Genomic DNA, 27629 nt, shown 5'->3' on the forward strand with positions numbered 1-27629 from the left:
TGTTGGGGGAGGAAGGGAGAGGTGCAAGGGTGCGTTCTGCCCTCCGCTCCCCTTCTCAGGCCAGCCCAGGTCACTCCACAAGGTTGGTAGGAGACCGCAGGGCTACACAGATTAGATTATTTGTGTTGTTACGGAAAACAGAGGCGTGTCCACATGGCATTACCCGGGGCGCTCTTTCCACCAAACTCAGGTGGTTTCCATGGAGGCATGGCAGACGCTATATAAAAGTTACAGAGCTGTTACTGTTCGAAGATGATGATCAGTGATGGATATTTTTTTTTACACTGTTCAGTGGGAAGGAAAGGACCATCAAGTGCATGACCGCAGCTTGTTTGTGGCTACCTCTTTGGCATTGGTTGCAGTTGACATTCATCCTCTAAACAGACCTGTGATGTAATTAGCGGTGATTTTCAGCTTAGTAATTGAAGAACGGAACCCATCTTAGTGGTGCTTTCAGTGCACGAGTGGGTCGTTTTGGACTGATTTCACCCTCGAAATGGCTCATCAGCTGATCCATGCTTACTTGGTGCTGGTTAGGGGCTGTGTACCACAACGTGTGCTTCAGAGCAACATTGACCAGGACTGCAAAGCCGGGTGCACGTAGACGGTTGCTCTCATTTATTTCCTGACTCACTGTATTTCTGTTATTTATATCCACTTCCATTTACCCACTTCTCTGTATACCACACGCCCCCTCTATCGTAAGTAGAATATATCCCAAAATGTCATGTTTGTTAACAGGTTTAGGAAATGAAGAATTTCCAAACAATTTCGGAAGAAATGTTTCCTTCACTATGCTAACGTATGAAGAAACTTTGGAAGTAAAAAGATCCTTTTATTTATGTTAAAGTGGCCATTTTTGTATAGAATCCAATGAATTATTTGGATTTTTAAAAAAAAAATTGTGTAGGTAACAGGGTATGAGATTCTAATTATCTTTATGAGCAACCTGGAAGGATCTGTCTTTTTTTGTGATTACTTGGTTACGTTATCATAAAGCCAATTTGTTATAATATCATACAGTAAAGCATAACTGTCTATTTTATTTCTATCATGAAGACGTTGCAGAAAATAGAGAACTATGAAATATACCAAGAGTTTTCTCAGAGGAATTGTCACTTGAAATTATTTTAGAAATTATATATTCAGATTATCGTTTATATCTTGAGCTTCAGTGGCACAGGGGTGGACCCGCATGTTTTTAAAAGAATGTATAAAGTAAAAATAACAATTAATGTCAGTCGATTTTTTTCAGTGGAAGTGAAAGTCTGATGAGGATAACATATCTAGAGAAAGCATATGTGATTAGAGAAATATATTCCACATGCAGTAGAATATTCACATGGGAGTTTGGATTCTGGATTTAACAGACATTTTAACAAATATTTGAGGATTTAATAAATCCTTAAAAATGTTTTAATAAATCCTTAAAACTGCCTACAATTTGTTCTTTAATAGTAGGGACTAACTACTAAGGGAGATATTTAAATTACAAACATGCTGAGTACAGGCATTTCAAAGGAAAAGTACAATATTAAACAAAAAAGAAAAATTCCTCTAGCTGTCAGTGGCAATTAACTTTATAAACCGCTTTTATACAAGCTGTTACTTTTCTTTTAATTTTATATTTTATATGCCTATCATATTATATATGTAATAACATAAATACAGTTATGTGCAATTTGCACTCCTTGTTTCTACTCTCTATATCTTTGTCAAATTGTAAGAAAATAGCCAAGAATATGAATTTAAAGTACACTTCCTTCAGGATTAAAATAAAATTGTTATGTTTATTTATTTATTTTGAGGGAGAGAGAGTGTGTGTGTGTGTGCAAGCAGGAGAGAGGCAGAGAGAGAGGGAGAAAGAGAGAGAATCCCAAGCGGCCTCTATGCACTGTCAGTGCAGAGCTCGACATGGGGCTCGATGTCATGAACCGTGAGATCATGACCTGAACCAAAATCAAGAGTCAGACACTTAACCGACCGAGCCACCCAGATGTTCCTGGCTTCCTTCATTTTTAATAAAGTTTGTTTTAAAGCTTTGGATATTACAGGGTTCTTTATCAATGCGAATGCTATCAAGAGAATTACTGATTTTCATTATTAATAGATTTTAAAAGTAAGCATGATAGGTAGTTTTAGATGATATTTTGTTCAAATGTGCACTTGTAGATTATAAATTGTATAGTATAAGTCAAAGAAGTATAAAACCTAGAGGTTCAGGAATTCATCTCTAATTGCTTTTCAATAAAATAAACTTATTTTTCATTAGTTTAACGTCTTCCTAACTAAAACTTATTAGTAGTTTCTAATACAGCCCATTTTAAATTATTTATAGCACACTTTAAGCTTCACTCTCAAAAAAAAAGAAAAACAAACCTTGACCCTGAAATCAGATACCAAGGAGAAGGTCTCCCAGGGACCCAGATTTCCCGGGCCCCAGCCCATCCAGTTGGGTCCTATGGCTCCCGTTCCCTTTCCCTTCCCGGCCGCAACCCAGCAGTCCACGGTGGGGGTGAGGGGGTGCGGACACGGGAAGTTAGTTGGAGGTGGGTGCATGCAGGGCTGGACTGCGCCAGTTCAACCCCGTGACCCCGCTGCTGCTTCCTCTCCCCAGGAACGGAGGCTGGACCCCCTGGACCTCGTGGTCTCCCTGCAGCACCACCTGTGGGATCGGCTTCCAGGTGCGCCAGCGATCCTGCAGCAACCCCACCCCCCGGCACGGGGGCCGGGTGTGCGTGGGACAGAACCGCGAGGAGAGGTAGGCACCGCTCTGCCCCCACACCGCCATCCTCACGCTGCCTGCCATTCCAGTGTGGCCCAACTCCCCGCGGCTTTAGTCGGGGACGTAGCTCAGCTTGTATGTGGCATCCTTCCTGTTGAGCCCGATCGTCCTGTTCCTTTCCCAACGTCGTTTACTTTTGATCAAAGCCCCGTGTCGACCGCCTCACTACCACCCTGGTGCCTGCACAGTTGCCTGGCCGAGCAGTCCCCAAGGGAGCGGAGGTGTGGGGACAGCGGGCACCTCGGTGCTGGTCTCCCTGGGGACTCAGAAAGAGAGTCCACTGGGGAAAATCCGTTCTTGTTAAAATCCAACTAGACCCGGTCTCCAAACCCGCAGTTCTAGGTAGGACCTAAGACGGCCCCAGGTCCGGATGGCAGTGGTCAGATGCAGTAGGGTTTTGCATCAGAACTAAGTCAAGCAGCCGGAGCGGGGTGAGGACGTCTTCAGGATCTGGGTACATTTATAACCTCATGCCCCTCTACTAACCGATCCTCTCAGGGAGGCGGCTCTATAGCCCAGAGCGGCATCCTTTTCCAGGGTGGACTCTAAGCCTTCAGCTCCTCGGGGAGCTTTTCGTAGCAACAGACATTTGGCTTTGGCTTCATATAATCTACAGGTGTGATGGTTGGCTCTTTCTTGCATATTTAATGTACGTTCTAGTTCATGATTGTTGGGGAAAATCCAAGCAGGTGGATTTCACGTCAGTCGGGATTCCTATTCTGCCGCACTAACAGAAGGGTGTGGCATTGACCCCTGTGAAACAAAATGGCTTGCGATACCTTTTAATGAAAATGCAGTGAGGACTGTATCCGGCGATATGGGTGTGCTGTGAGCATTTTATAAAAATACTGCATGCAGTTATTTGCTATGCAATCGATATTTATGTAGACAAAACCAACAGGTTTACTTGTACAGATAGTTCCCTGCGAGGCGTTTATTACCACCTCAAAACAACCTGGGAGAGAATCATTCCTTTCTTTCGTCGCTGTGTGCCAAAATCACCAATTAAGTTTTCATCCCTTTTGACCCAGAGGAAAAGGAAAGATGATTTTCACAAAGCGAGGTTGGTTGTTTCTGAAGTAGTCCCGAGATAGTCTTATACAAACCTACTTTTTCCCATCCAGCACCAGTTGATAAGCGGGAGGACCGATTATGGGCGCGTTGTCTCCCTGCTATCTCTAACCTCTCAAGATTTAAAACTGGTTGGGAGTTTTAAAATGCCATACACCGTCACATAATACAGCCTTTCCAGGCAATGTCACCTTTATCAGTGTGAAGCTGCCCCCCAGTCATAGCACGCCTGCAAATCTTACTCCCGTTGGCACCTTTCCTAGGCTGAGCGCACAGGAAGGAAGCTGCCATTTAACTCTGTGGCTAACATGTATGCGTGTTCTGTATGCGTTTCGCGATTGTTGGTAAAGCTCTGTTTTCAGGGAAGACTGTGTTTGGAGGACTGCCGCTTAAAATGTTCCCTTTTTTACGGAAAAAAAATAACCTGCTCATTTGGGCAAAAGACATATTTGGTTCATGGAAGATTATTTGAATTTGCCTGGTCAGTGTGTGGATGGTGAGAACAGGGACTCTGTAAAATTGAAGCTTCCCTGTTCAACAGCCCTTCTTAGGGGCTAATCAAGCCATCAAGAGGCTAATGAAATCTAGAAAAACGAGTACCTACGATGTCTGTTTCTTGGTTTTCACCGGCAAACAGCTCTGAGATTTTTTGGTTGTTGTCTTAGGTGGGAGGTCTCTCCACCTGTGAGAACACCATCCCTTACACACATTTGAGAACTAAACTCAAAACTTGGGGAGACTCTGGTCTCCATGGAAGACACATGACTAGGCATGTACCGGGTTATACCATTGCACCCTTCTGCTCTCAACACCATCGACCCTAAAGAGCCCCTGAGTGGCCTCGAGTGAATATATTGATTCCCCCAGAAAAGTCCCTAAGTTAAGGCCAGGATTAGAGTTAATGACTTCACTGGATCAGAATGTCTAGGATGTAGATGGAAGCTTTATGGCAACATAAATCTCAGAAATATTCACATCAGTTTTTCTGAAGTACTGGGTAAAGAAAATAATCGACCTTATCTTTTACATGTACCTTGGAAGGTGTGGACACGGTTTCTCTTTTCTAAAATTTACTGGAAAATGATGTTCTTGAGTACCAAGAACCAAGTGGAAAGCACCAACAAGGATGAAGCAGTGGACCTCTACGTAAATACTGTCAAAATGCGGGTGTCTTTTTCTGTATTAGTTTCCTCTTCCTGGGTAACCATAGTTCCAAAAACCGAGCGTGGCTTAAAACAACACACATTTATTCTTGCACAGTCTTACTGGGCCAGGAGTTTCAGTATAACTTACCTGGGTTCTCTGCTTAGCCAGAGCTGTGGTCTCATCTGGGCCCCGACTGGGGAAAGAGCTACTTGTACGCTCATGGGCTTGGTTGTCAGCATTTAGCCCTGTGTGGACTATCAAATGGAGACCCTGTTCCTTGCCAAACGAGTTTTCCCAACACAGCCGCTGTCTTCCTCAAATCCAGCAAGGAAGAAAGTCTCCTGGCAGGATGAACAGGATGGTCTTACAAAATGCGATTGCAAAGTGACATGCCATCATCTTGCCATATTCCGTTGGTTAGAAGTAAGTCATAGACCTTGTCTATACTCAAGAGGGGACATTACACGGGGCATGAATACCAGGAGGCAAGGATCATTGGGGTCACCTTGGAGTATCTGCCACAGTCACTTATATGCCCCTCCGTCATCCGTGGCCCTTCCATATGCAAAATGTATTTCACCAATTCCCAAGGTCCCTAAAAGTTTTATACCATTAAATCATCTCCGAATATTCCAGAACCTTATCGTTTAAGTCAGCCTCAAATATGAATGAGGCGCCCTGGCAGTTGTTCCTCTAAACTCAGAGACGAGATATCTGCGCCACCAGCCCACCCAACGTGTGATGGGGGGACAAGGGAAAGGTAGCAGCTATAGACATTTCTGTTCAAAAGGGAGGGAGAATGAAAGTGCAGAAGCATCACTGCTCCATAGAAATTCTGAAATCTAGCCAAACAAGTGTTGGGAGTTGCTCGATTAAGTTTCAAGGCCTGTGCATAATTCTGCACGGTTCTTGGCTTTGCCTTCTGGGCTCTCGTTGCTGCTTCCTGCATCATCTTTTCGTTTTCATGAAGATTAGCATGTGCTTGCAGCTGGGGAGTTTTATCAACCTGTTTCCTGCCAGTAGAATTCTGGATTCCAGTATTCATTTCATTTGGACTTTTCTCTGTACGTTTCAGCGCAAGCTGGTATTTCTGCAGAAATATCCCTTATGGGTCTTCCGTGGATTTCTTTGAGGTTTACTCTCGTAAACAAATCTACACCCACAGATCGTTTTGAGATAGCCCTTCTCCAGCTGGGGATCCTCCTAATGGCTGAGGGACCACACCCTGGGGCCTGCTTATGATCGAGACCATCTGTGAGGCACACCCTTGCTCCTGACCGCCTCAGAGCATCGCCCGTGTAACTGAAACCACTCTGATCCTTTGGCCTTTCTGAGGTTTTAGCAGAAGGTTGTACCTTCACACGTTCGGATTTTCCCTCTCTGCCAACCATTCCTGACAGTGCTCAGAAGCTATTTCTTAATTTTAGCATTGGTTGTCATCGGGAGAGACTCAGAATTTCCAAAGTTATTCTGCCCTGGCCCTTCTTGTTTGTTATTCCTTCCCTCATTTTTTTTTTTCATTCCTCATACATTTTGCCATAAGCAACAAGAAGAAACCAGGCAGCACCTCCAACACTTTGCCTGGAAATTTCTTTGGCTGTCTAGCTCACTTCACGCTGACGTGTTCCGCTTTCCATAGAAACCGCAGCGACAGCCTGGGTAGCTTTCTGTCTTGCCTCACAAGGTCCTCCCTCCCCCCGGTTTGCAACCACGGGCTCCTATTTTCTTTCCAACTTTGGTTGTGGTGAAATATAGTTAACATGAAATTTGCCATTTAGCCCTTTTTAAAGTGTTCGATTCAGTGGCATTAATTGCATTTACTGTAACGTGTGACTAAAACACTATTTCCAAAACTTTTTCGTCATCCTAATACTGGAACCTTTAAGCAGTGACTCCCCCTTTTCCCCTCCTCTCAGCCCCCAGTAACCTCGAATCTATGTTCTTTCGCTATGAATTTGCCTCTTTGAGATATTTCATGTAAGTAGAATCATCTCCTATTTGCACCCTTGTGTCTGGCTGATTTCACTTAGCATCATGTTTTCAAGGTTCAGGCATGCTGGACCGTGTGTCAGACCTTCATTCCCCTCGGCAAGCTGAGTAACACTCGACCGTATGACTGTATCCTAATGTGTTTATCTCTTTACCCATCAATTACCAGGTGGGTTATTTCCACCTTTTGGCTACTGTGAGTAATGCTGCAGTGAACGCTGGCGTGTGGGTATCTGTTCAAATCTCTGTTTCAGTTCTTTTGTGTATAACCTGGAAGTGGAGTTTTGGGGTCATACGGTACTTCTGTCTAGTTTTTTAAGGAGCTGTTTTCCATAGTGGCTTCACCACGTACATCCCCACCAGCAGAGTGTGAGGGTTCCAGGTTCTCCACATCATCGTCAGCACTTGTTACTTTCTTTTTTCTTTCTTTTTCTTTCGTGATGGCCGTCCTGGTAGGTATGAAGTAATTATTACCTCCTTGTGCTTTTGATTTGCATTTCCCTAAGGACTATGACGTTGACCATCTTCTCCTGTGCTTATTGGCCATTTGTCTACTCTTTTGGAAATGTCTCTTCAAGTTCTTTGTCCATTTGCTAATTGGGTTGGTTTTGTTGCTGCGTTTTAGTTCTATGTCCTGTTTTCCTTCTTTTTTTTAAAAATTTTTTTAAACGTTTATTTATTTTTGAGACAGAGAGAGACAGAGCATGAACTGGGGAGGGTCAGAGAGAGAGGGAGACACAGAATCTGAAACAGGCTCCAGGCTCTGAGCTGTCAGCACAGAGCCCGACGCGGGGCTCGAACTCGCGGACCGTGAGATCGTGACCTGAGCCGAAGTCGGCCGCTTAACCGACTGAGCCACCCAGGCGCCCCTGTCCTGTTTTCCTTCTAAAGCCTCACTGGTAGCATCCTCAAAGTCTCTCTACCGTGCTCTTCAAAATTCTCCTTGCTTCTACCCATTCCCTGGTCCCAAAGCCACGTTCATATTTTTCAGGTGTTTTCAACAGTAGCATTGCATGTCTGGGTATGAACATCTGCTTAGGAGTCATTACGTAACAGTGTTAGCACTCGCTTAGCGCCCGAAGCACTCTGTGTTTATTGTCTCACAGTTTCTGGGTTTGTAGCCTGGACAACGTTGACATGGGTCCTTCGCTTCAGGATCTCACAAGGCTGCAATGTGCTGTGGACCGTGGCTGTGGTCTCATCTGAGGCTTTACTGGAGAAGATGTGCTTCCCAAATCCCATGGTTGTTGGCAGCATTCAGTTCCTTGGATGCTGTCAGCCGAGGCCATGAGCCAGAAGCTCCCCGAATCCCTCGCCATCTAAGCCATTCAGGCCCAACCGCTTAATTCCTCAAAGCAGGGTGGGGGAGTTTTCTTGAAAACAGGGACATTGCAGGCTTATGTTGCTCAATCATGGAAGTCATATCCTGTCATTTTTGCCATATTCTGTTGGTTAGGAGCAAGTCACAGATCCCCCCCCCCCGCAACATACACGCACAGGCGCACGCGCACACACACACACACACACACACACACACACACTGAGTGGGAGTGGATCACACAAGCTGTGATTTCCAGGAGGTGAGACCATGGGGACCACAGTAGACTCTGCCCACTGCATTATCAAAATTAAGAATCCCAGGAACCAATGGGAGCTTATTATATGGTTTTTATTATTATTTTTTTACCATAATATTTTTATTTATCACATTTGTCTTCATCTCCGTGGGTGTGTTTGCTTAGTCCTGTGATGAGCCAAAGTACTGCTCCTGTGAAAGGCATTCCCCTCCCCTAATGGGTTCTCTTGGCTCTCTCCTGGAGTAAAAGTTAATAGTATTGGTGGGGGGGAACCCAGTGTATGTGCAGTTTCTCTTGTGCCAGGAGATTTGATTATTCTAGTATGACCCAGCAAAGGGACGCTCACTTAGAGCAAAGTGGGGAGAACATGGTTGTAACAGAGTTCTGATTGGTTCAGGCTGTGAGAGGTTGCAGTGAGAAACTACTACAGACCAAACCAGAACAGAATGCACTTGTACCATGAAAAGATATGACAAGAAACAATACAGTGTTGAGAATCTAGTCTATGTGGGGCTATGAAAGGCAATTCTTTTCACAGAGACTTAGGTCTGTGGAAAAATTGATGATTTATAGAGAAATATTGCCGGGTTATTAATTTAGTTTTAAATGCAAAATGAGAATGAGCAGTCATGGGAAAAATTAAAGTCTTAATTTTTAATGCATCATGAAATGCATCTGTGACTTTCAACGCTTTATGATACTAGAGATCCAGGGAGCCAGTAAAACCTCAAAAATGTTCAGCTGTTATTTGGCAAAAGCTAGCTGTGTGTAGGGGACTAGAGAAATTAGGAACCACGGGCTGGTCCGTTGTGAGATATTTTATCCATAAATTAATAAAATTTTTTGAACAAGCAGAGTCATCAAAGCAACTAACTTCTGATCCCCGTTGCTGTTTGTGAGCAGGAAAGACACTGGAAACCCAGTGGGTGGTTTAAGAAGAGTCACTTCTGTCCAGAGCACATCTTAGTTGGGGTCAGAGGGACCTTACTTCTTTGATGTCGCAGAGAATCCAGTGCTTGGGGCTTGTAAGGGCTTTGCCTCTGAGCAGACTCCCTTCGGGTGGATCTGTGAGTGAAAACCCAGACAAAAAGGGACAGAGCTGGATAGCTTAGCAATCTCTATTTCCCTTCTGACCTCCCTTGCAGTGGGTGACACGGTCACCTATCCCGGTATAGCTATCCAGGACTGCCGTAACAAGAGAGAAAAAAGGAAGGCTCCTGGTAGACCACTTTAAAATGCGGCCAAATACATCATGTGTTGACACCAGTCAGAAGTTCTATGCTACGTGGAGTTTTCTGGCTCTCCTGCGGTACATCTTCAGCTCTGCTAACATGCTGAGTGTTTTCAGAGGTGGCCCACTCTAGGCAAATATGAGAAAGTATTTGTGCACGCTGATGGATTTCACCATGGGGAGATGGTAACTCCCTTGCTGTTCTTCTTATGAAAAGTCAAGTGTTTTATAAGCATATTTAGCAAGTTTTCCCTTTGCTCTCCCTATCTGTTTATTGCTTGTTTTGTGTTTGAAAGCAAAAAGGAAGGTAAGGAGCCCAGGTAGTCCATACCTTTTAAAGACCGGTGAATTGGCTTGGAAATGGGAGGTGGAATTCTTCGTCTCAATCTGTGCACAGTGAGAGAAGGTACTCGTGGCTGTTTTGAATCCAGGGCTGAGGGTTCTGAGGTTGTGAGTTTTCTTTTCTTCCAGACGTGTTCTTGAATGGCTCCCCACTCTTGGAACATTCCAGGTACCAACACTTATGTTAATGATCACTGAGTAGCCGTGATGCTTACTTACTGCAAGGCTGTGTGTTTGTTTCCACATGCCTCCTGAGGCCAGATTCTTCTCATCTGTTGTATCTTTTAATCTGTTGCGCCCTCAATTTTGTTTTGGTGCTCCTACCTAGAGGTCCCACTCTCTTACTTAGAAGATTCCTTTCCTTTCTCCCCTACACATAAGAGGGTCCATGACTTCGGAAGAGGGAAACCTAACGAAAACTGAGAAGATGAGAAAGAGTGAGGACTGTTTAGTTCCACTGACTACTCTTCTATGTGAAGAGTTTCTCTTTAGAGAAGCTAAAGCATGTACCTCATTGGTTCTTGCCTCCAGAGGCTTCTCCTGCCACGACTTACCAGCTCTCTCTGGCCAGAAGTAAGCATGCCTCCATATTCCCACAAATGAGAGGCTGACACGTGACCGTGCTGTTTGTCTGTTTCTCTCTGTGCTCACACAGCTGCCACACCTTCACCCCACTATATCAAGCCCAAGCGTGCCCCGTCCCTTTCTGTTTCCACCACCATCTTGTTTGTCCGGCTTGGAACATGTCTCCCTTGCGCTGTTGCAATCCAGACTCTCCTGGTTGGCATTTGCTCCCACTGCTCTTCCTGCTGGTGGGCTCCTTGGAGATGAGACCCCACACTCATGCATGGAAAGCTCCTTAAATCTCAGGGAGCTCCAGGCCACCAATGGGATGAGACACCGACCCCTGGAGACCAGTCTTCACCCTCTAACTCTGACGGTGCTGTTTTGTCTCTCAAGCTCTGTGGAACTTTTTTGATTCCTTATAAGTAAATTTTCAGGTTCTTCCTCCCCACCCATGAAGGTAGGTGCTGCTACGTCCTGTCACCTTCTTCTGTTGTCTTCTCCCCAGTGACCTTCCTACTTAACTCTTCCCATTTCTATATTCCGTTCTTTCCCAGGATGTCAGCCATTGCTCACTTTGCCTCATCCTGTGGACTCCCGTCCGCTTGGCCTGGCTTTTACCTTTCGTCTGTACCTGCTTCTGAAGCCTTTACGTTCTCCATAGAGTTCTCCTGGTTTTGGTGGGAAACCAGTTGAATATCGTCAGCATCTGCTGTCAGGAAACTACACTCCCCAAATGACTCTTCCTGGTTTCTGGAAACCAGCTACAACTTGTCTTTATTTCCTACTCATGAAGACCGTATTTTCTGTTGTGGCCTTGTGTCCATTTCCCTGTATTCATCTTAGGTTGTAAACACCTGTCATGTGGAAACGCTCTTTGTAATGCCCTCTGCGTGGTGTCCTGCAGGATTAAGCATTTATTCATAACGATGGCATCACAGGTGACTGACTTAGCCTCGCAGGTGGGAGTTTGTGCCTTGTGTCTGAATCCAGATGGGGTGGGGAGAGGGAGGTCAGAAGAGGACGTGCACGCTACTGTCCTCTAGAAGCTAAATTTCTGCTCCGTAGACGGAATACTGAATGGAAATAGTCTTTTAAATTGCCAGATATGTGTGTGTCACAAGTTTGACCATGTTTAAAGCAATCCCTTCCACCTTGGAGGCCGTAACCTGTAGAATGCCAGGCCGTTACCTTCTTGTTTTTCATTTGTTCATTTCTTTCCCTCGCTTTGCTTCATTTCACTTGTAGAATTGAGGATTTAGGAGAAATCTGACTCATCCAAGGCTAAAGAAGGCCTTGTACAATTGGCTGATAACTGACAATACGAATGTGTATGTGAAGTAGGGAATATATAAACAGGATTTGTAAATAATAATTCAATTATCCTGGGATAACTGGTGGTTTTTTAAAGTATGGTCGTCTGACATCATTTTGAGAGTCTACAAATAAATTTAAAAGTACAATGACCTAAGGCATGGAGGGCATGAAGCTTCATACTAAAATCAGGCTTTAACTTTTCTTTTACTTATATTAATAGGATTAGGAAGCTTATTTGATTCCAGAATGAGAACTGAATTCCAAACACAGTGTTGCTGACTTTGTATCCATAGCCTACTTTATCTTTCCGTATTTGTGCGTAGAAGATAAATGCCCTACCTAGATATTTTCTATGTGTTCTCATTTTTTGGGTGTCTATTTGAAGGGTTTTGTTTTGTTTGTTTTTCCTTTAATTGCCTGCACAGGAAGATCCATCCTGCATTGTGAGTTTAGCATCTTCTTCATTGTCTCCCGTGCATCCCATCGTCTGTGTGCACACAGCATGGCCAGCCCACATCTGCCCCCTTTATCGTGCGACCACTCCGCACACAGAAACCCCCCCCGCGGAGCATGCCCATGAGTCCGACACCCCGGTGCAGGGACGGACAGTGGAGAGACCCGTGGCTTCAGGTTGCACTGAACGGTTTCCTTCTCCTCTTGGTTTCCCCCCCACAGATACTGCAATGAGCATTTGCTGTGCCCCCCACACATGTTCTGGACAGGCTGGGGTCCTTGGGAACGGTGCACAGCCCAGTGTGGGGGAGGCATTCAAGCTCGCCGCAGGACCTGCGAGAACGGACCTGACTGCGCGGGCTGCAATGTGGTGAGTACGGTCCCCCTCATTCCCAGCCCCTGACGTAGCGCTGGGAGTCCAGAGCCAGCACCCGCTAGGTACTCTGCACACACTCGAAGCGCTGCAAACATTAGGTGTTCTGCAAACCACATGCTCTGTAAACCTCATGCCTAGGCACTGGATGGCTTGCACACATTACATGTTCCACAGGTATAACATGCTCTCACATACCAGATAGTCTGCAAACAGTCGATTTTCAACAGACACTAGAAGTTCTGCAAACAGGAAACGCTCTGCGAACACGACGTGCCCACGCAGTAGATACTCTGCACGTACTAGGTGCTGTGAATGGTGTTAAGTTTCTCTGGTTAATGTTTGGAGGAAATACTGGAAAGTCATAGCAGCTGGGAGGCTTCTTGAATTAAAGCTTCACTTATGGGATGAACTGCCCTGGGGTGTTTTCAGTTCTGATTTCTGAGTTATGACAAAAGCTTCAGTCTGCTTGACTCTGCCCATGATATTTCGTTGGGGAAAATGGCATAAGGTCTCCACACCGACGTATAGGATGCAGGATCAACCTGAGGCACTCTGAGGGCTGGGAAACTTTGTGCAGCTGTTGTCAGAGCACAATGGTGCCGATTCAGAGGGAATACAAGACAACCTATGGTTTTGATTTTCTTCGGCCTTAGCAGGTCATATTTCCTTTAGCACTCCACATTCTCTAATAAAATTCCACTCGCGCGGGCACCTTTCCAAAGACCCATCGTTGCTTTTCTTGCGCCATGTGTAAGAATGACTGAGTGCTCAGGGCTGCTGGTTTTCCACCTCGTTTGCCCTCCCCTGGTGCTGGCACCATGGAGGGCACGTGGTGGGTGGGGATGTTCTGGGGGAGAAGTTCGGCCCCAGAAGGTCCTGTTTGGCTGATCTTTCCAGTCGTTCTTCGCATTGCTTTCCTAACCTTGGTTCTCGAGGCTGAGGGACGTTATTTTGTGCTGCGGTACAACTTGTTTTGTGCCATGCAAAATCCACACCCTGCAGATAGCCTTGGAAAATTCAGGGAGAGGAAGAGGGTATGAGCATCTTCTCAGATATGCCCAACCCAGGGAGATTTCCGTTACTGGGATTTGCGGTTAGATGCCTTCCCCTTCACACTGGCAAATATTGCAGTAACTTTGATAGGAGCGGTTACTGATTAGAGAAGCACTTCTTTCCAGGTTGGCCTGAACTAAATATTGGCCAGGAAGAATCTTAGTGCCAGTTTAAAAGGATGCATTTACTGATATTTCAAACGCTGGAACTTAAAAAATTATGTGTTAAAATGTGTCAAAGGAAAATCTGTGGACACTCCCTCGTTTTAGGAAAACAATTTAAATGAGGTAGCTTTATTCTTTGCTGAAATACATCATTTCCTGTTTCTGCTGCCTCAGTTTCTGAGGCCGGGATCTCTGCTCACAAATCAAGGTTTATCTTATCAGCTGGGAAACCACAGGGAGGGATGGCCTGGAGTCCATCTTGGCTCTTTACATTCCAAAACTTTTCAATATAATGAGCTCAGTAAACATTTCAATTCATTATCATATTGCAAATTGACTTCAGTAATCACATTTATAAAGAGCTTAAGCAGGGTGCCTGGGTGGCTCAGTCGGTTGAGCATCCGACTTCGGCTCAGGCCATGATCTCACGGTTCGTGGGTTCGAGCCCCGCATCGGGCTCTGTGCTGACAGCTTGGAGCCTGGAGCCTGCTTCGGATTCTGTGTCTCCCTCTCTCTCTGCCCCTCCCATGCTCCTGCTCTTTGTCTCTCTCTATCAAAAATAGATAAAAACATTAAAAAAATGTTTTAAGGAGTCAGACACTTAATCCCTATAATGTTATTATCTTATACTAATTATATCTGGCATGGCTATCTTTTATTTCTAACCTGTTTGGATACTATCTAGTAACCATAATGGTAATTATTATATCAAGTCTTACAAATTTTAACTTACCAGTTAACTTCAAGTGAATTATTGACAGGAAGCTATAATTAAACACACTGGAGTTATTATTTAGGCATGTTATCGTAGACTGAAATCTTGTAAAATGCTCACAGGAACCCTGGATGGTGGTGCAGAGAAAGGAGAAACAGTGATATTTATTGCATACCCGCTGACAGCCAGGTGCTTTCTGTTTGTCTCTGGTTCTGTTACGATAGCCCTGCTGATGTGACTTTACCATAGTCATGTTTGTGGGCAAGGGACATGAGACTACATAGGTAGGGGACCTGCCCAAGGGTACTGAGCCTGTCTACAGAGAGGCGGGGACCCTAGGAGAAATTGTCACCTTTATGGTGGCTTCTCCCATCCCACCCGTGAGAAGTAGGCTGAGGGGTGACAGTGTCTGGGCAGTTATACTGCCAGGATTTAAGCCTACATCACGTCAGTGCCCTGACAATTCAGAGTTGTAATTATTTAATTGAAAATAGTTAGCCAGACCACTTTAGAGTACCCATTTTGGGGTTAATTATCTTTGGCCTATTTTCATTTCATTTTTCGCCTTTGTTTGGATAATAACTAGGAACTGTAATAATTGTTAGATCGAGTCCTCATAAAGCCTAATTTCAGGGGCGCCTGCGTGGCTCAGTCGGTGAAGCGTCCGACTTCAGCTCGGGTCATGATCTCACGGTTCATGGGTTCGAGCCCCGCGTTGGTCTCTGTGCCGACAGCTCCGAGCCTGGAGCCTGCTTCGGATTCTGTGTCTCCCTCTCTCTCTCTGCCCCTCCCCGCTTCAGCTCTCTCTAAAATAAATACGTAAATATTTAAAAACGAATGCTAACTTCGTCATGTCAAATAAAGTACTGAAATGACAGTATGAGCGAGCATAGCGGAGTTGTTATTTAGGTATGTTGTGATCAGCTGACGTCCTGTGTTACATAATAAAATAAGGAACTCTTGTTGAACGCCTACTGCGTGCCATAAATGACACTAAGAGCGATGAAAATGAGTGTATTCTCCCTGTATTCCTGCGGGGCAGTTTTCGTTATTACCTCACTTGGAGGTGGGTGACTCAACTTGAGAAAGATGAGTGAACTTGGCCAGTAGCGCGTGGCTGGTGGGTTCCTGTAGCAGCATTTGAGAACGGGCCCGCTGACACACACAGAACCACAGGACTCCGTGTGCCTGATTTCTTTGCCGGATGTTAGACAATAAATGATAGGACCTTGTTTTTCTTTACTTTTATTTAGTACAAAGCCTGTCTTCAAAGAAAGAGGACCTTTTGTCCTTACGTGTCTGTTGTATCCGTCTCTGTTGATCAGCCGTGATCAGGTTCTCTCACCCAACCGTGAGAGCATCCGTGGGAGGTTCCGATGACCATGGCCGTTACCTGAAACTAAACATCTAACGCACGTCTTAATTCTATGCTGGGGCCGAAGATTACAACACACGGAAGGAAGAAAGACATGCGACGTTATGTCCTATGAATAGAATTGCTTCTCAAGTTAATGTAACTCAAAATTTCCTCAAAGGTTTTAGCAGAGGTGTGAAAGATTAGAGCTGAAGACGGGGTCAGGTGCAACAAAGATACTTCAAAGACGAGAGCAGACTTAGCTCCTGCCAGCGCTGTATTTATTACCAAAATATCATAGAAAGTGTAAAACAATGAACCAAAAGCTGTGATTTATGCTCTCCGCAGGGAGCAGAGGAGAGCATGTATTTCCTAGATACAAAAGAGCCGGCCGAAGAAGGACCCTGAAGGTCAAGAAGAGAGGCATGAAGATCAATACACCCTGTCAAAGGGATTCTGTGAAGGTTAATCAAAGTTGATAGAACATATTGGAAATGTTTGTGCCAAATAATGGCACTATAGATAAATTAAGGAGCAGGTGAAACCTGGCAATTGGAAGTTTAAATAGGTTGCGATCTAGGAAAATAACGGCAGTAATACCTCAGTTTTGTGTGGCACACAGGAGTTAGGAAACTGTTTGGAAAACTGTCATCTCACACTTTGGTGATTTTCCAAATGAGAACATGGGGCCCCGATAAAGCGATTTACGTACCAGAAGCCCTGCCTTTGGCCAAGCAAAGACCCCAGTCCAGGTCGACTCAGCACTAAGGTGCTGGAAAGGTCCGGTTGCTGTGGCCTCCTCAGAACACCCTGGGTCAAGAACTGTGAGATTAATTGGCAGAAGCTTATTTCACCCCCCGACCCAGAAAACGAGGTAGATTGAAACAGACTTGTTGGAAAGACTCCTCTCCTTTCCTCCTAAATTAATAAAATTCCCTCTAGTGCCCTGTTTATTTTTTAGTGCTAGAACATCTTCACGAGAATCAGCACCTCCTTGCAAGGGCACCTGCTTCTGTTCGAATGGACTGCTCGCATGTCCTCTCTGCCTACAACCGACAAGAAACGTGAAGCAGAGGAAACTAACTTGTGAACAGGCACGAGTAGTTTTAAGTTTCTTCTTGTTGGTTGGTGCCTGTTAGTGTCCTTTGGGCTCGTGTTTAGTGTGTCCCCATTTCGGAACAGTGGTTATGCGGATTCTGCCGTGGAAGACAGGCACGTTTTTATGAGGAGGTGCATGAGAGGTTTTCCCCTCGTTCCGTCATTTTTCCTTGGTTTTGGCCCCTGTGTGCTGTGTACTCCCCGAGTGGATGAGTCTGCAGGTGTTTGGACGTTGCCAGTTTACAGTGTTGTGTGTGTTAAGGGGTTCCTTCACTTTGGGCCAAGATCCATTCCCGCACGTTTATTTGCTGACGCTGACTGTATCCTACAACCTCGCGCCTGGGCTCCCTGCGTGGGCTGCTTATCGAGGAGTCTGGAATCTTTGCTTCCTTCCCCAAGCCCGTTGGCCCGTCTAAGGGATACCACAAGTTTTAGCTAGTTATATCAACCGGTTTTATATACAACTATATACAACTCGTGCACATACACCTAGTTTTGCCCACTGTTTATGAAAATGCCATTTTATAATTCTAAAAAAAAACAATTTTCTTATATAAAATTTAATCGATAAAATTAAGTAAAATAGTTTATTTCAGCTCAACGGAAAGCATATAGAACTTCCATAAAGAAAAACGGTATTTCCTATCCTCGTCATCCTCGTGATCATTTCTACAGGCCAGGCATTGTTTGAACAACTTCTTAGGGATTTTATTATTTACTCCTGCCAGTGAACCAGAGATGTGGCATGATTGTTAGAATAACCATTTTATAGGTATGGAGATATGACAGACACCAAGGGATGAGATGGCCCAGCTCCTACGAGGGGAGGCCAGATTCCCGGCCAGGCTTTCGTATCAATGACCCGCATATGTCCCCGCGGCATTCTGTAGCCTTATCTGATATTTGAAAAATAATCTGGAAGGGTGAAGTTTAAAAGCAGGTTTCCTGATGTTACCATAAACACCCATGTGCTTATAGAAATCTGTTTTGCCCGACTGAATTTGATAAAGTGAATCATTCAAGCTAAAGCTCAAAGAAGCCCTCCTCTATCACTTACTGAAAACAATAGATGACCCTTGGTGGCTTCTTGAGAGTGCATATAGTCCAGAGGGACTAGATTCTTAGGGGAGGACTAGATATCCAGATGCTTGGGGGAGGTGCACACTCCAATACCTACCCTCCAAAACCACTGTATACAGTTGTGCAGGTTGTATACTGCATAATTTTAAGGGGGTGTTAAAGATCATCTAAAAATGTGAATAGTGCCCCTGTAGAAGGACAGTGCAAAGCCTGGGTGCCAAATGTGGGACTGCAGGGCACCCCGAGCCCTGACCTGAGTGCATGAAAACGACAAAGTTCTTCAAAGCCTCTGAAATACGTAGGGTGACGGCCACCCGTCACTTTGATTTGTGTTCTGCACCATGGAGGTGGGAGCTGAGGGGAGCAAGCCTGAGCTCTGTTTAAAATAGAGCTTGATCACATAGTTTATGCTGGAGATGAGTCTACAGCAACACGTGAGATGAAGGAGGGGGGCTTAGAGGGAAGAAGAGAAAAGCCGTACGAGGGTTTGTTTTCAAGGTCGCTGCTGAGAAGAGCGGGGCGGAGTCCCTCCAGGATGGCTGAGAAGACTGCACAATGGCTCTCAGAAGCGGCAGGGCTCCTGAGCTCCCCTCGGCAGAGAGATGATCCGGGCTGCACACCCCCAAGCCCGGTAGTCCCCGGAGACCTCCGAGAAGACCTTAATGGGGAAAGAAAGTCACGGGAAGTGAGGCCGCGCCCTCGGTGGATGCCGCCACCATGCCTGCAGCTGGGATCATGGAGTGGGGGCTACAATGTGGGCCCCAAAAGTACCCACTATGGCTGACTTTGTGAAACCAAATCCTGAGCATACCAGGCTAGCGGGCACGGGAATTCGGATGTGGCTGCCCACTAATTGGGGTTCAGCCCTGCCTTCCAGGGTCCTGTGGACTCTGGAACTTTCCAGACCTCAGAGGGCTGTGGATGCTACTGATGGGGCAGATTCCACTGCAGGTGTTTTTTGTCTAGCTCAGTGGTTCCCATCATGTGGACCAGTTCTTCCCTTGGGGAAAGCTGGTAGGGGGTCCTGGGAAAGGTCTCTGTATTCCGTCAGTACAAGATGAAGGAAGGGAGGCTCCTTTCCTCCTCTGGAGACTCATGTGGGAGGAGGTGGAAGGTTTCTCCCCAGTTGCTGGCAGCCAGAGGGGGGTCACCAGGTCGGAGCAGAGGGACTGCAGTAGCGTGGCAGAGAGGCAGAGCTGGGGGCACCAGTGTGCCCGTCTGCCTTGCCCCCCCCCCCGCCACCCCCTTGCTGGGGGCTGTCTGATACGTGAGATCCAAGTGCCCCATGACTTTAGCTCGTTTGAGTCAAAATCATCTTAACTGGTGTGCCTGCTTCCCGCCTCTCCTCCTCCTCCTCCTGGGAAGCCCCTCAAATCCCAGATCCTCAAGGATGGAGAGGGAGGGAGGCTTCCTCCTTCTTATCCTGTTCTTAAGACCACTTCACAATATTAACAGGCATGCTCAGAGTGCCTGGGTGGCTCAGTCAGTTCAGTGTCCAACTTCGGCTCAGGTCATGATCTCACGGTTCGTGAGTTCAAGCCCCACATCAGGCTCTGTGCTGACAGATCAGAACCTGGAACCTGCTTTTGATTCTGTGTCTCCCTCTCTCTGCCTCTCCCCCACTCGTGCTCTCCCTCTTTCTCTCTCTCTCTTTCTCTCTCTCTATCAAAAATCTAAAATGTTCATGCGATCCACAAAGGCTCAACAAAGGACCTTGACCTTCTTCATGAAGAAGGTCACAGCATGAAATCTTGTATTGCACTGTGTTCCTAAAATGCATTCACTTGTATTTCCAAACATCCTTCCCCAGAGAAATGATTGATCTCCCTAGCTGCAATTTGATATTACACCTTCATTAGCATGGGAATGCAAAAATTGCTTTCTTTTGGTATGAGATAGCTCCGTGAAAGGCTGGCAAATATGAAAGATTGTCAGAGCAAAAATGCCATATTTTGTTCCAAAAGAGTTGAGCATTTTGACGAAAGTTAGTATCAGTACACAAAATCAGGTGGTTTGGCGGGTGGCCACAGAAGAGTAAGTTTTCTGAAATTTAGCGCTGAAAGTTCAGTGATCGAGTTTAAGAATGGTGCATGATGCAGATGGGGAGAAAAGAAAAATGATGGATTATAGGAATTAACCCATCAAGTCTGTTTCTAGGACGTATAAATTATCATCTACAACCCCTGGAAATGGCAACTGGTATGGAGATCTGGAGTATTTTACAAAAATGTTTTATTTATAGTGTTGGGAGAGTCTGTTGCACAGATTTCTTTGACTTTCCAAAAAAAAATTGGGTTTGTCTCCGCCTATAATAATTCAAATGCAGTGATTGCAAAGTTAATTGGAAGGAGAAGCTTTAGGAATAGAGATTTTCTACTGTAGAAGGGATTTAGATAAAGGAGACACACACATACGTATTTTTTTTTCTTTACAGTTTGCCAGTGAATTCCATGATAAAGATTTTCCAATGCCTGACATTAAGATACTTAGTTTACATATGGAAACAACGTCCTGGTCCCAGTCCTAAGAATTTCCATTAAATGGCCATGGGTCCAAAGGTCTTTTGTAGGTCTGTGTGAATACGCTCTCCATCCAGAACAAACAGACATTAAAAGGCGTAGCAATTCTCAGCTATAGGAAACCCAGGTCTCCGTTGTAAATGATGCCGGATTTGTAACTGCTACCAAACGAGTAATTAAATGTGACTGTAGAGACGCCTGGGTCGCTCAGTGGGTTAAATGTCTGACTTCAGCTCAGGTCACGATCTCTCAGTTCATGGGTCGGAACCCCGTGTCGGGCTCTGTGCTGACAGCTCAGAGCCTGGAGCCTTCTTCGGATTCTGTGTCTCCCTCTGTCTCTGGCCCTCCCCCACTCGAGCTCTGTCTGTCTGTCTCTCTCTCTCTTTCTGTCTCTCGCTCTCAAAAATAAATAAGCATTAAAAAAAAAATTTAGATGTGACTAGATAACATAAAGTCTTAATAGAAGTTCCTCTAAAACAGCGAGCTGTTTGATGCATCCTTTCCAAATGCATCTCAGTCTTTGACTATAGCCCTGCTGATGCTTTCGGGCTAATCATGGATTATCCAGAGAGAAAGCTTCCGGGGTCGATGAGTCAGTGTGGTGTCCTTCCGTGCGGTCAATTTCTGTAGCTCACCTTGTCTGCGTCTACTTGCATTAAGCGTTTGTCCTGCAATTGAAGAGAATGTTCTCTTGGAATATGAGCAAGCATTGCTTGTTCGTGGTTTTTAAAAAGCAACTAACTGCATTAGAAGCCAAGTTGGCCTCTAAATGATGTGCTCTGATGCTGTCCCTCTGATTGGGAGCTGAGGGCTTCCTGGCCAGTGTGGGCGGGGGGGTGCAGATTTGGTAGCATTGGGGATGGACTCTTGCATTTATTTGCATCTTTGGATACTTCCGTCTGCCTCCACTTTGGAAAGTTTGTATTTCAGTGCAGACCTTACTGCACAGGCCAGGGCTGTGTTTCCGTGGCTGCACGAGTAGAACATTCTGTCCACCCCACCATCCCAATCTGAGCCTGTGGGTCTACTCAGCTGACTTACGGAAGAACTGGAGAGAAGCAGGGATCCGGCCCATTGCAGGTTCCACTTTACAGGTGGACATACTGCCTCAGCTGACTCATTTCTAAAAGGCTCTAAAATCAAGTTCATGAACAAGCTAACAAAAACCTGGGGAGAAATTCCTTTGCCCAAAGGCTTTCACCATTTACTTAATTGATTGTGTCTCTTGCCGTGCGTTCTTCTTTGGGTTTACTCAGGTTGGCAAGACCCACATACGTCACAGTCTTAATAGATGTTTTCTCCAACTCATACTGATGTAATTAGAATGTAAGCAGCTTGAGTTTTTTACCCATTTTCTTTTCTTTTTTTTTTTTTTCCAGTTTATTTATTTATTTTGAGGGGGCGGGGGAGAGAGAGGGAGAGAATCCCAAGCAGACTCCACGCTGTCAGCACAGAGCCTAACACGGGGCCCCAACTCAGAAACCGTGAGATCATGGCCTGAGCTAAAATCAAGAGTCAGATGCTTAACTGACTGAGCCACCCAGACACCCCTACATTTTTGTTCCACCGGGATTTAATGAATATTAAATTTCTACCCAGTGATGGCTTCTGGGGATAGCAGGGTGAATAAGGGAATCACAGTCCCTGGTCAAAGCTTAGGAATAAGGCTTCACTTGTGAAGCTTAACCCCAAATGGTCTCCGTACCAGTTTGCTCGTTGCCTTATTCTTGTTTGTGGACGCAGTTGTTCACAGTGTACTTTGATTCCCGTTTCCACTAGCAGGGAGGGGGTATGTTGCAGGAGTAGTCAGAGGCCCACAAACGCAGCCAGAGGATTTTAAACCGAGTTTTGATCACACTGGCCTTGTCGTTTGGTCTGGCTCACAGCAGGCAGCCCTTCCTTTTGGAGAAGTAACGTGCGTGTTTAATTATATCAACAATATGTTTTAATTTGTGTTTTGCCTCAGATTTGCATTTCCCACTTTTGTATCACTTGTATCTGAGCGCCCTCAGTGGAATTATTAAATGTATAATTTTGGCTGTTAAAACAATTCACATACATAATAATTTTCAAAGCGACTTGTAATTAAGTAAGTGAGGGAAGGAAGCAACAGGCATTGGAACATGAAAAAATGGTTTGAAAGCATTGACTTTTTCACAGATGCCATGGGATCCTTCCTCCCCACGTGTTGTCCCTTTGGCCATCCTAAAATGTTGAAGGACTAGATCCCACGTCAGAACCCTTGTATGTTACTACAAGGAAGACTGTCAGGGGCTCCTGTGAACTTTTAAATTTTTTCTTGAACAATTTTAAATAGAAATACCAGGACATGTGTGGGAGCCTTCAGAAGTTGTCAGGAAAGGGACGCCTGGGTGACTCAGTCAGCTGAGCGTCTGACTCTTGATGCTGGCTCAGGTTATGATGCCTGGGTCATGGGATCGAGCCCCAGGTGAGGCTCCAGGCTCAGCCTGGAGCTTGCATGGGATTCTCTCTCTGGCCCTCTGCCTCCCTCCCCCACTTGTGCACTCTCTTGCTCTAAAATAAAATTTAAAAAAAGGTTTTTAAGTTGTCGGGGGGGGGAAAAGCTTAAATGTTTTGCTCTGATAGAACTGGCTTGTACCGTGTTGCATTCTTGCATTATTTTCTAAGCCGTGCTGCGTGAGAAAGTAACATCCCACACACTGCCATTTGGCGTCGTGCTTCTGTCATGATGTGAAACATTTCCCACATCTGTTCCCACTCTATCCTGGTCCCGGGAAATTGGCCCCGTTTGAGACTATTCGGAAGTAGTCTTCGAAGGAACTCCAGGGTCATGGTATGGGAGGACGAAATGGCAATGGCGGAGAGAAGGAAGCTGGGGGATCTACCTTATGAAATTATCCAAGCTCTGCGTCTGTGAAACCATAGCCTCTCAAAGGAGGAAGAGACAAAAATAGCAGGGCAGGCAGATGGGATCCAGACATCAAGAGGAACCCTCTGATGTTTGCCAGGCAGTTTCCGTTATGAGGCTTCTTTAATTGATTTCTCTCTCTTATCTCGAAACTGCTCATGGCTTTTAGTGATAAGGCCTTGCCATCTGTGCCTGTTCCATGAGTCTCCTTTGATAATTAATTTCTCTAATGCTTGGTGTAATCTGCTGTGATATTGTTAATTTCTAAATAGTTTTACACGTGGCAGAAAAGAAAACTCTTAGCGACTTCAGTCACCGATTCATGTCCGCCATCCTATCCTTTGTGGAACTTTCGGAGCTTTTCATCTGTAGATCGGACTGGCAAAAAAGATTACCTACCGTGTGTGAAGAAGCGCGTTAGGTACTAGGGAAGATACGCAGATATGTGCAATAAAATTCCTAACCTCCAAGAGCTGACTTCCTAGCCCAGGAAGAAGAATATAAATCCCATGTCTGGAACATAAGGACCAAGTCAGACATGCCAATGGAACAATGACGAAGAACCAAAGGGTCAAGAGGAGGCAAGAGGATGGTTCAAGGGCCCCACAAGGGGTGGCCGGGATCTGGCCAGGTTGACATGGAGTGGGAGCTTAGCTTGGAGATGGACTGACTTTCGTGGGTTGGTATTTCCACAGCACAACTCCATCAGTGACCTCAGACATTTCAGCTACATCACGTTTCCAATTATGTTTCCTTGCAGTGAAAAAGAAAGTCATGTTGGTTTTACTATCTGAAAGATAGAAGCTGTCTAATTGTAATGCATACATAATGTTATGGGTGCAAATATGTGAGGGCACGTTCGTGTGTGGTCCTTATCCTGAAGTACATTCTTGTCCCACAGCCATTGGTTCAACCTTAGTAGATGCTTGTTCCTCAACCTAAAAGTTTAAATTTAAGGTCAGCATTGCCCCAAAATATGTTATATAAACTTGGGTTTAGTCTTATTTCGAAGAGGAAAGTCCCATCCCACTAATACGAGATGAACTAATTTGTTTTTAAACGAACTAACACCGAAAAAGAGGATATCTTAAGATTTTAAAGTCAGGCACGATACGTGTTTTATTCATGATTGTATCCTCAGTATCTAGCAGAGTGTAGGATAAGGGGGTAGACAAAACTAGTTATTAAATTCGTGTATTAATTTTTTTTAAGGTGGTGGCAACTTGGGGAAATATTGTCAACGTCTTTTCAAATGAAGTGATTATTCTTGTGGATCTGATTGCCCTTGTCTGCTCTGTGGTTTCCCCTCGGTCGTTTACAGCAGAGCATATTTTGTGGCTGGTCTTCTCTTTCATAGAGATTCTTCACAGCTCAGTGGGACTGCCTTTATTTCACATTTAATTTTTCCTCCCATGATGTTTGCTTATGAACATTTTACTTCTTGTTCTTATTCTTAAATTATTTCAAATTCTTTCTAATTAGCTTTACAAGGCTGCTCTAAATGAGTCAAGTTGAGCACTGAAAACCAGTTTGCCTGCAGTAATAGTGTATGAAGTTCATTAAAATTGGTTTTGATATTAGATTATACTTGGCAGTGACCTTCCAAGACCTTATCAGATCCCCACAGGCAAGACGTGAGTACATATAACTAATGCAGAGCAACTAATTAGAAAAGAAAATCTGAATTTCCTAAAGTGGCACAGATTCCAATATTTGAGCTCCCTTCTGTAAATAGGAATTCAATGTAGTAGTGACCCTAGGTCCTTTCCAGACCATCAACCTTCCCGCTAATCAGATGTTGTCTGATTTCCCGTGGTGCACTTCATACACACCAACCCAAGTCTGGTCCAGCTCTGTCCCCTTAACAAACAAGTCTCACGTGACTGTGGGTTTGAGCCAGCACTTGGGATGCGGGCTGGGTGAAATGTGAATCTGGGTACGTTGCTGTCCTGGAACCCAAGAGCTCTCAGCCTGGGAGGAGAAAGAGGCTAGCAACCAAATGGCATTGACTTCAGGTAGAAAGTGCCAGAGATGAATCCAAGCTACAGGTGTCCAGAGAATGGAAGGAACCATTAAGTCTTCTGTATATGGGATGGCTTTCTCTGGGAAAAGCCCACATCACTGTTTTAGCGGAAGTCATTTGAGTGTTCCTAAGACTTAGGAAGACCGGGGTTCAAGGGGACTTTGAGTACAAATAGTGTCCCCAGCGGTTTCCTCCAACAAGAGAATCTAGCTCTGCATTGGCTGAGCATCTGGTGTTTTCGGGGGAAGGGGGGCGCTGGGGGGTGATATGAGGGTGGCTTGCCTCTGGTCCAGAGGACTAGGAGAGTGCCCCCCACCATGTCCACTGAGGAGCCCTCAGGGTTTACACTACAGGATAGAGATTTGCCTGTGGACCCAACACCTTTGCCACTTGAATCTCATGGAAACAGATGACTCATTTCGCCTGACATCCAGTAAGCTGCCAGTGGAAATATTTCTGGCCCATGGGGCTTGATCTTATATTTTCTAAACCACAATTTCTTTTTTTTTTCAATATATGAAATTTATTGTCAAATTGGTTTCCATACAACACCCAGTGCTCATCCCAAAAGGTGCCCTCCTCATTACCCATCACCCACCCTCCCCTCCCTCCCACCCCCCCATCAATCCTCAGTTTGTTCTCAGTTTTTAAGAGTCTCTTATGCTTTGGCTCTCTTCCTCTCTAACCTCTTTTTTTTTCCTTCCCCTCCCCCATGGGTTTCTGTTAAGTTTCTCAGGATCCACATAAGAGTGAACACATATGGTATCTGTCTTTCTCTGTATGGCTTATTTCACTTAGCATCACACTCTCCAGTTCCATCCACGTTGCTACAAAGGGCCATATTTCATTCTTTCTCATTGCCACGTAGTACTCCATTGTGTATATAAACCACAATTTCTCTATCCATTCATCAGTTGATGGACATTTAGGCTCTTTCCATAATTTGGCTATTGTTGAGGGTGCTGCTATAAACATTGGGGTACAAGTGCCCCTATGCATCAGTACTCCTGTATCCCTTGGGTCAATTCCTAGCACTGCTATTGCTGGGTCATAGGGTAAGTCTATTTTTAATTTTCTGAGGAACCTCCACACTGTTTTCCAGAGCAGCTGCACCAGTTTGCCTTCCCACCAACAGTGCAAGAGGGTTCCCGTTTCTCCACATCCTCTCCAGCATCTACAGTCTCCTGATTTGTTCATTTTGGCCACTCTGACTGGCGTGAGGTGATATCTGAGTGTGGTCTAAACCACAGTTTCTGAGGATGTTCCGGAGATGTTGATTCCATGTGTGTGCCTTCGTGAAGGAGTTTGGCAGGCTTTTACTTGGGTGCACATATTTTATATTATCTTCTCAGGCTTCTGGGCTCCCACTGTCTTGCCACCCTGGGCACTCATAGATCACATTGTTCTTAGATGTGCCCCATAAGCCACTGCATAATGAGAGGAGCCTGGTCAAGTGAAACCTATTTCATCTTGATACAAATTGTTAATTTTTTAAAATTCTGCCATTTTACTTGTACCTATTCCCTGAGTCTTTGCAAAAAAAAAAAAAAAGGTAACTAATGGAAGTTATAACTTTTTTCCCAGCAGACATTTCTGCTTGTTCCTTAGCAAAATACGTAACCCCCCTGTTTGTTGCTTTTATGCTGACATTTGCATAGGGAGGCCCCACCAAGTACAGCTGCGAGTTTACTGTAAATATACTGCATTTGCCTCATTTGTTTGCAAGGAATCTGAATTAATCTCCAGCATAAGTACTCACGTTAAAAAAGACAAGCTTTCCGCATAAATATTTATAGCAAGACCTAGTGTTACAAAAGAAAGTTTTATAATCCTGGCACTTTGCTGGCATTTTATTTGCATTTCAGGGGAGGAGATATTTGCT

The 27629-nt window shown here is 45.0% G+C and overlaps 1 protein-coding gene across 5 annotated transcripts in view; it reads left to right on the top strand.

The window, feature by feature from the left end:
• Window positions 1-27629, top strand: part of SEMA5A (semaphorin 5A) — a 472280-nt gene that overhangs the window by 399321 nt on the left and 45330 nt on the right. For all 5 annotated transcript variants that reach the window (XM_053202211.1, XM_053202205.1, XM_053202198.1 and 2 more), the window contains 2 exons: window positions 2618-2761; window positions 12698-12845. In XM_053202211.1, coding sequence (XP_053058186.1) covers window positions 2618-2761; window positions 12698-12845 — 292 coding nt within the window. The remainder of the gene's footprint in view (window positions 1-2617; window positions 2762-12697; window positions 12846-27629) is intronic.

The sequence above is a fragment of the Acinonyx jubatus genome, chromosome A1 (genome assembly GCF_027475565.1).
Source record: "Acinonyx jubatus isolate Ajub_Pintada_27869175 chromosome A1, VMU_Ajub_asm_v1.0, whole genome shotgun sequence".
NCBI lineage: Eukaryota > Metazoa > Chordata > Mammalia > Carnivora > Felidae > Acinonyx > Acinonyx jubatus.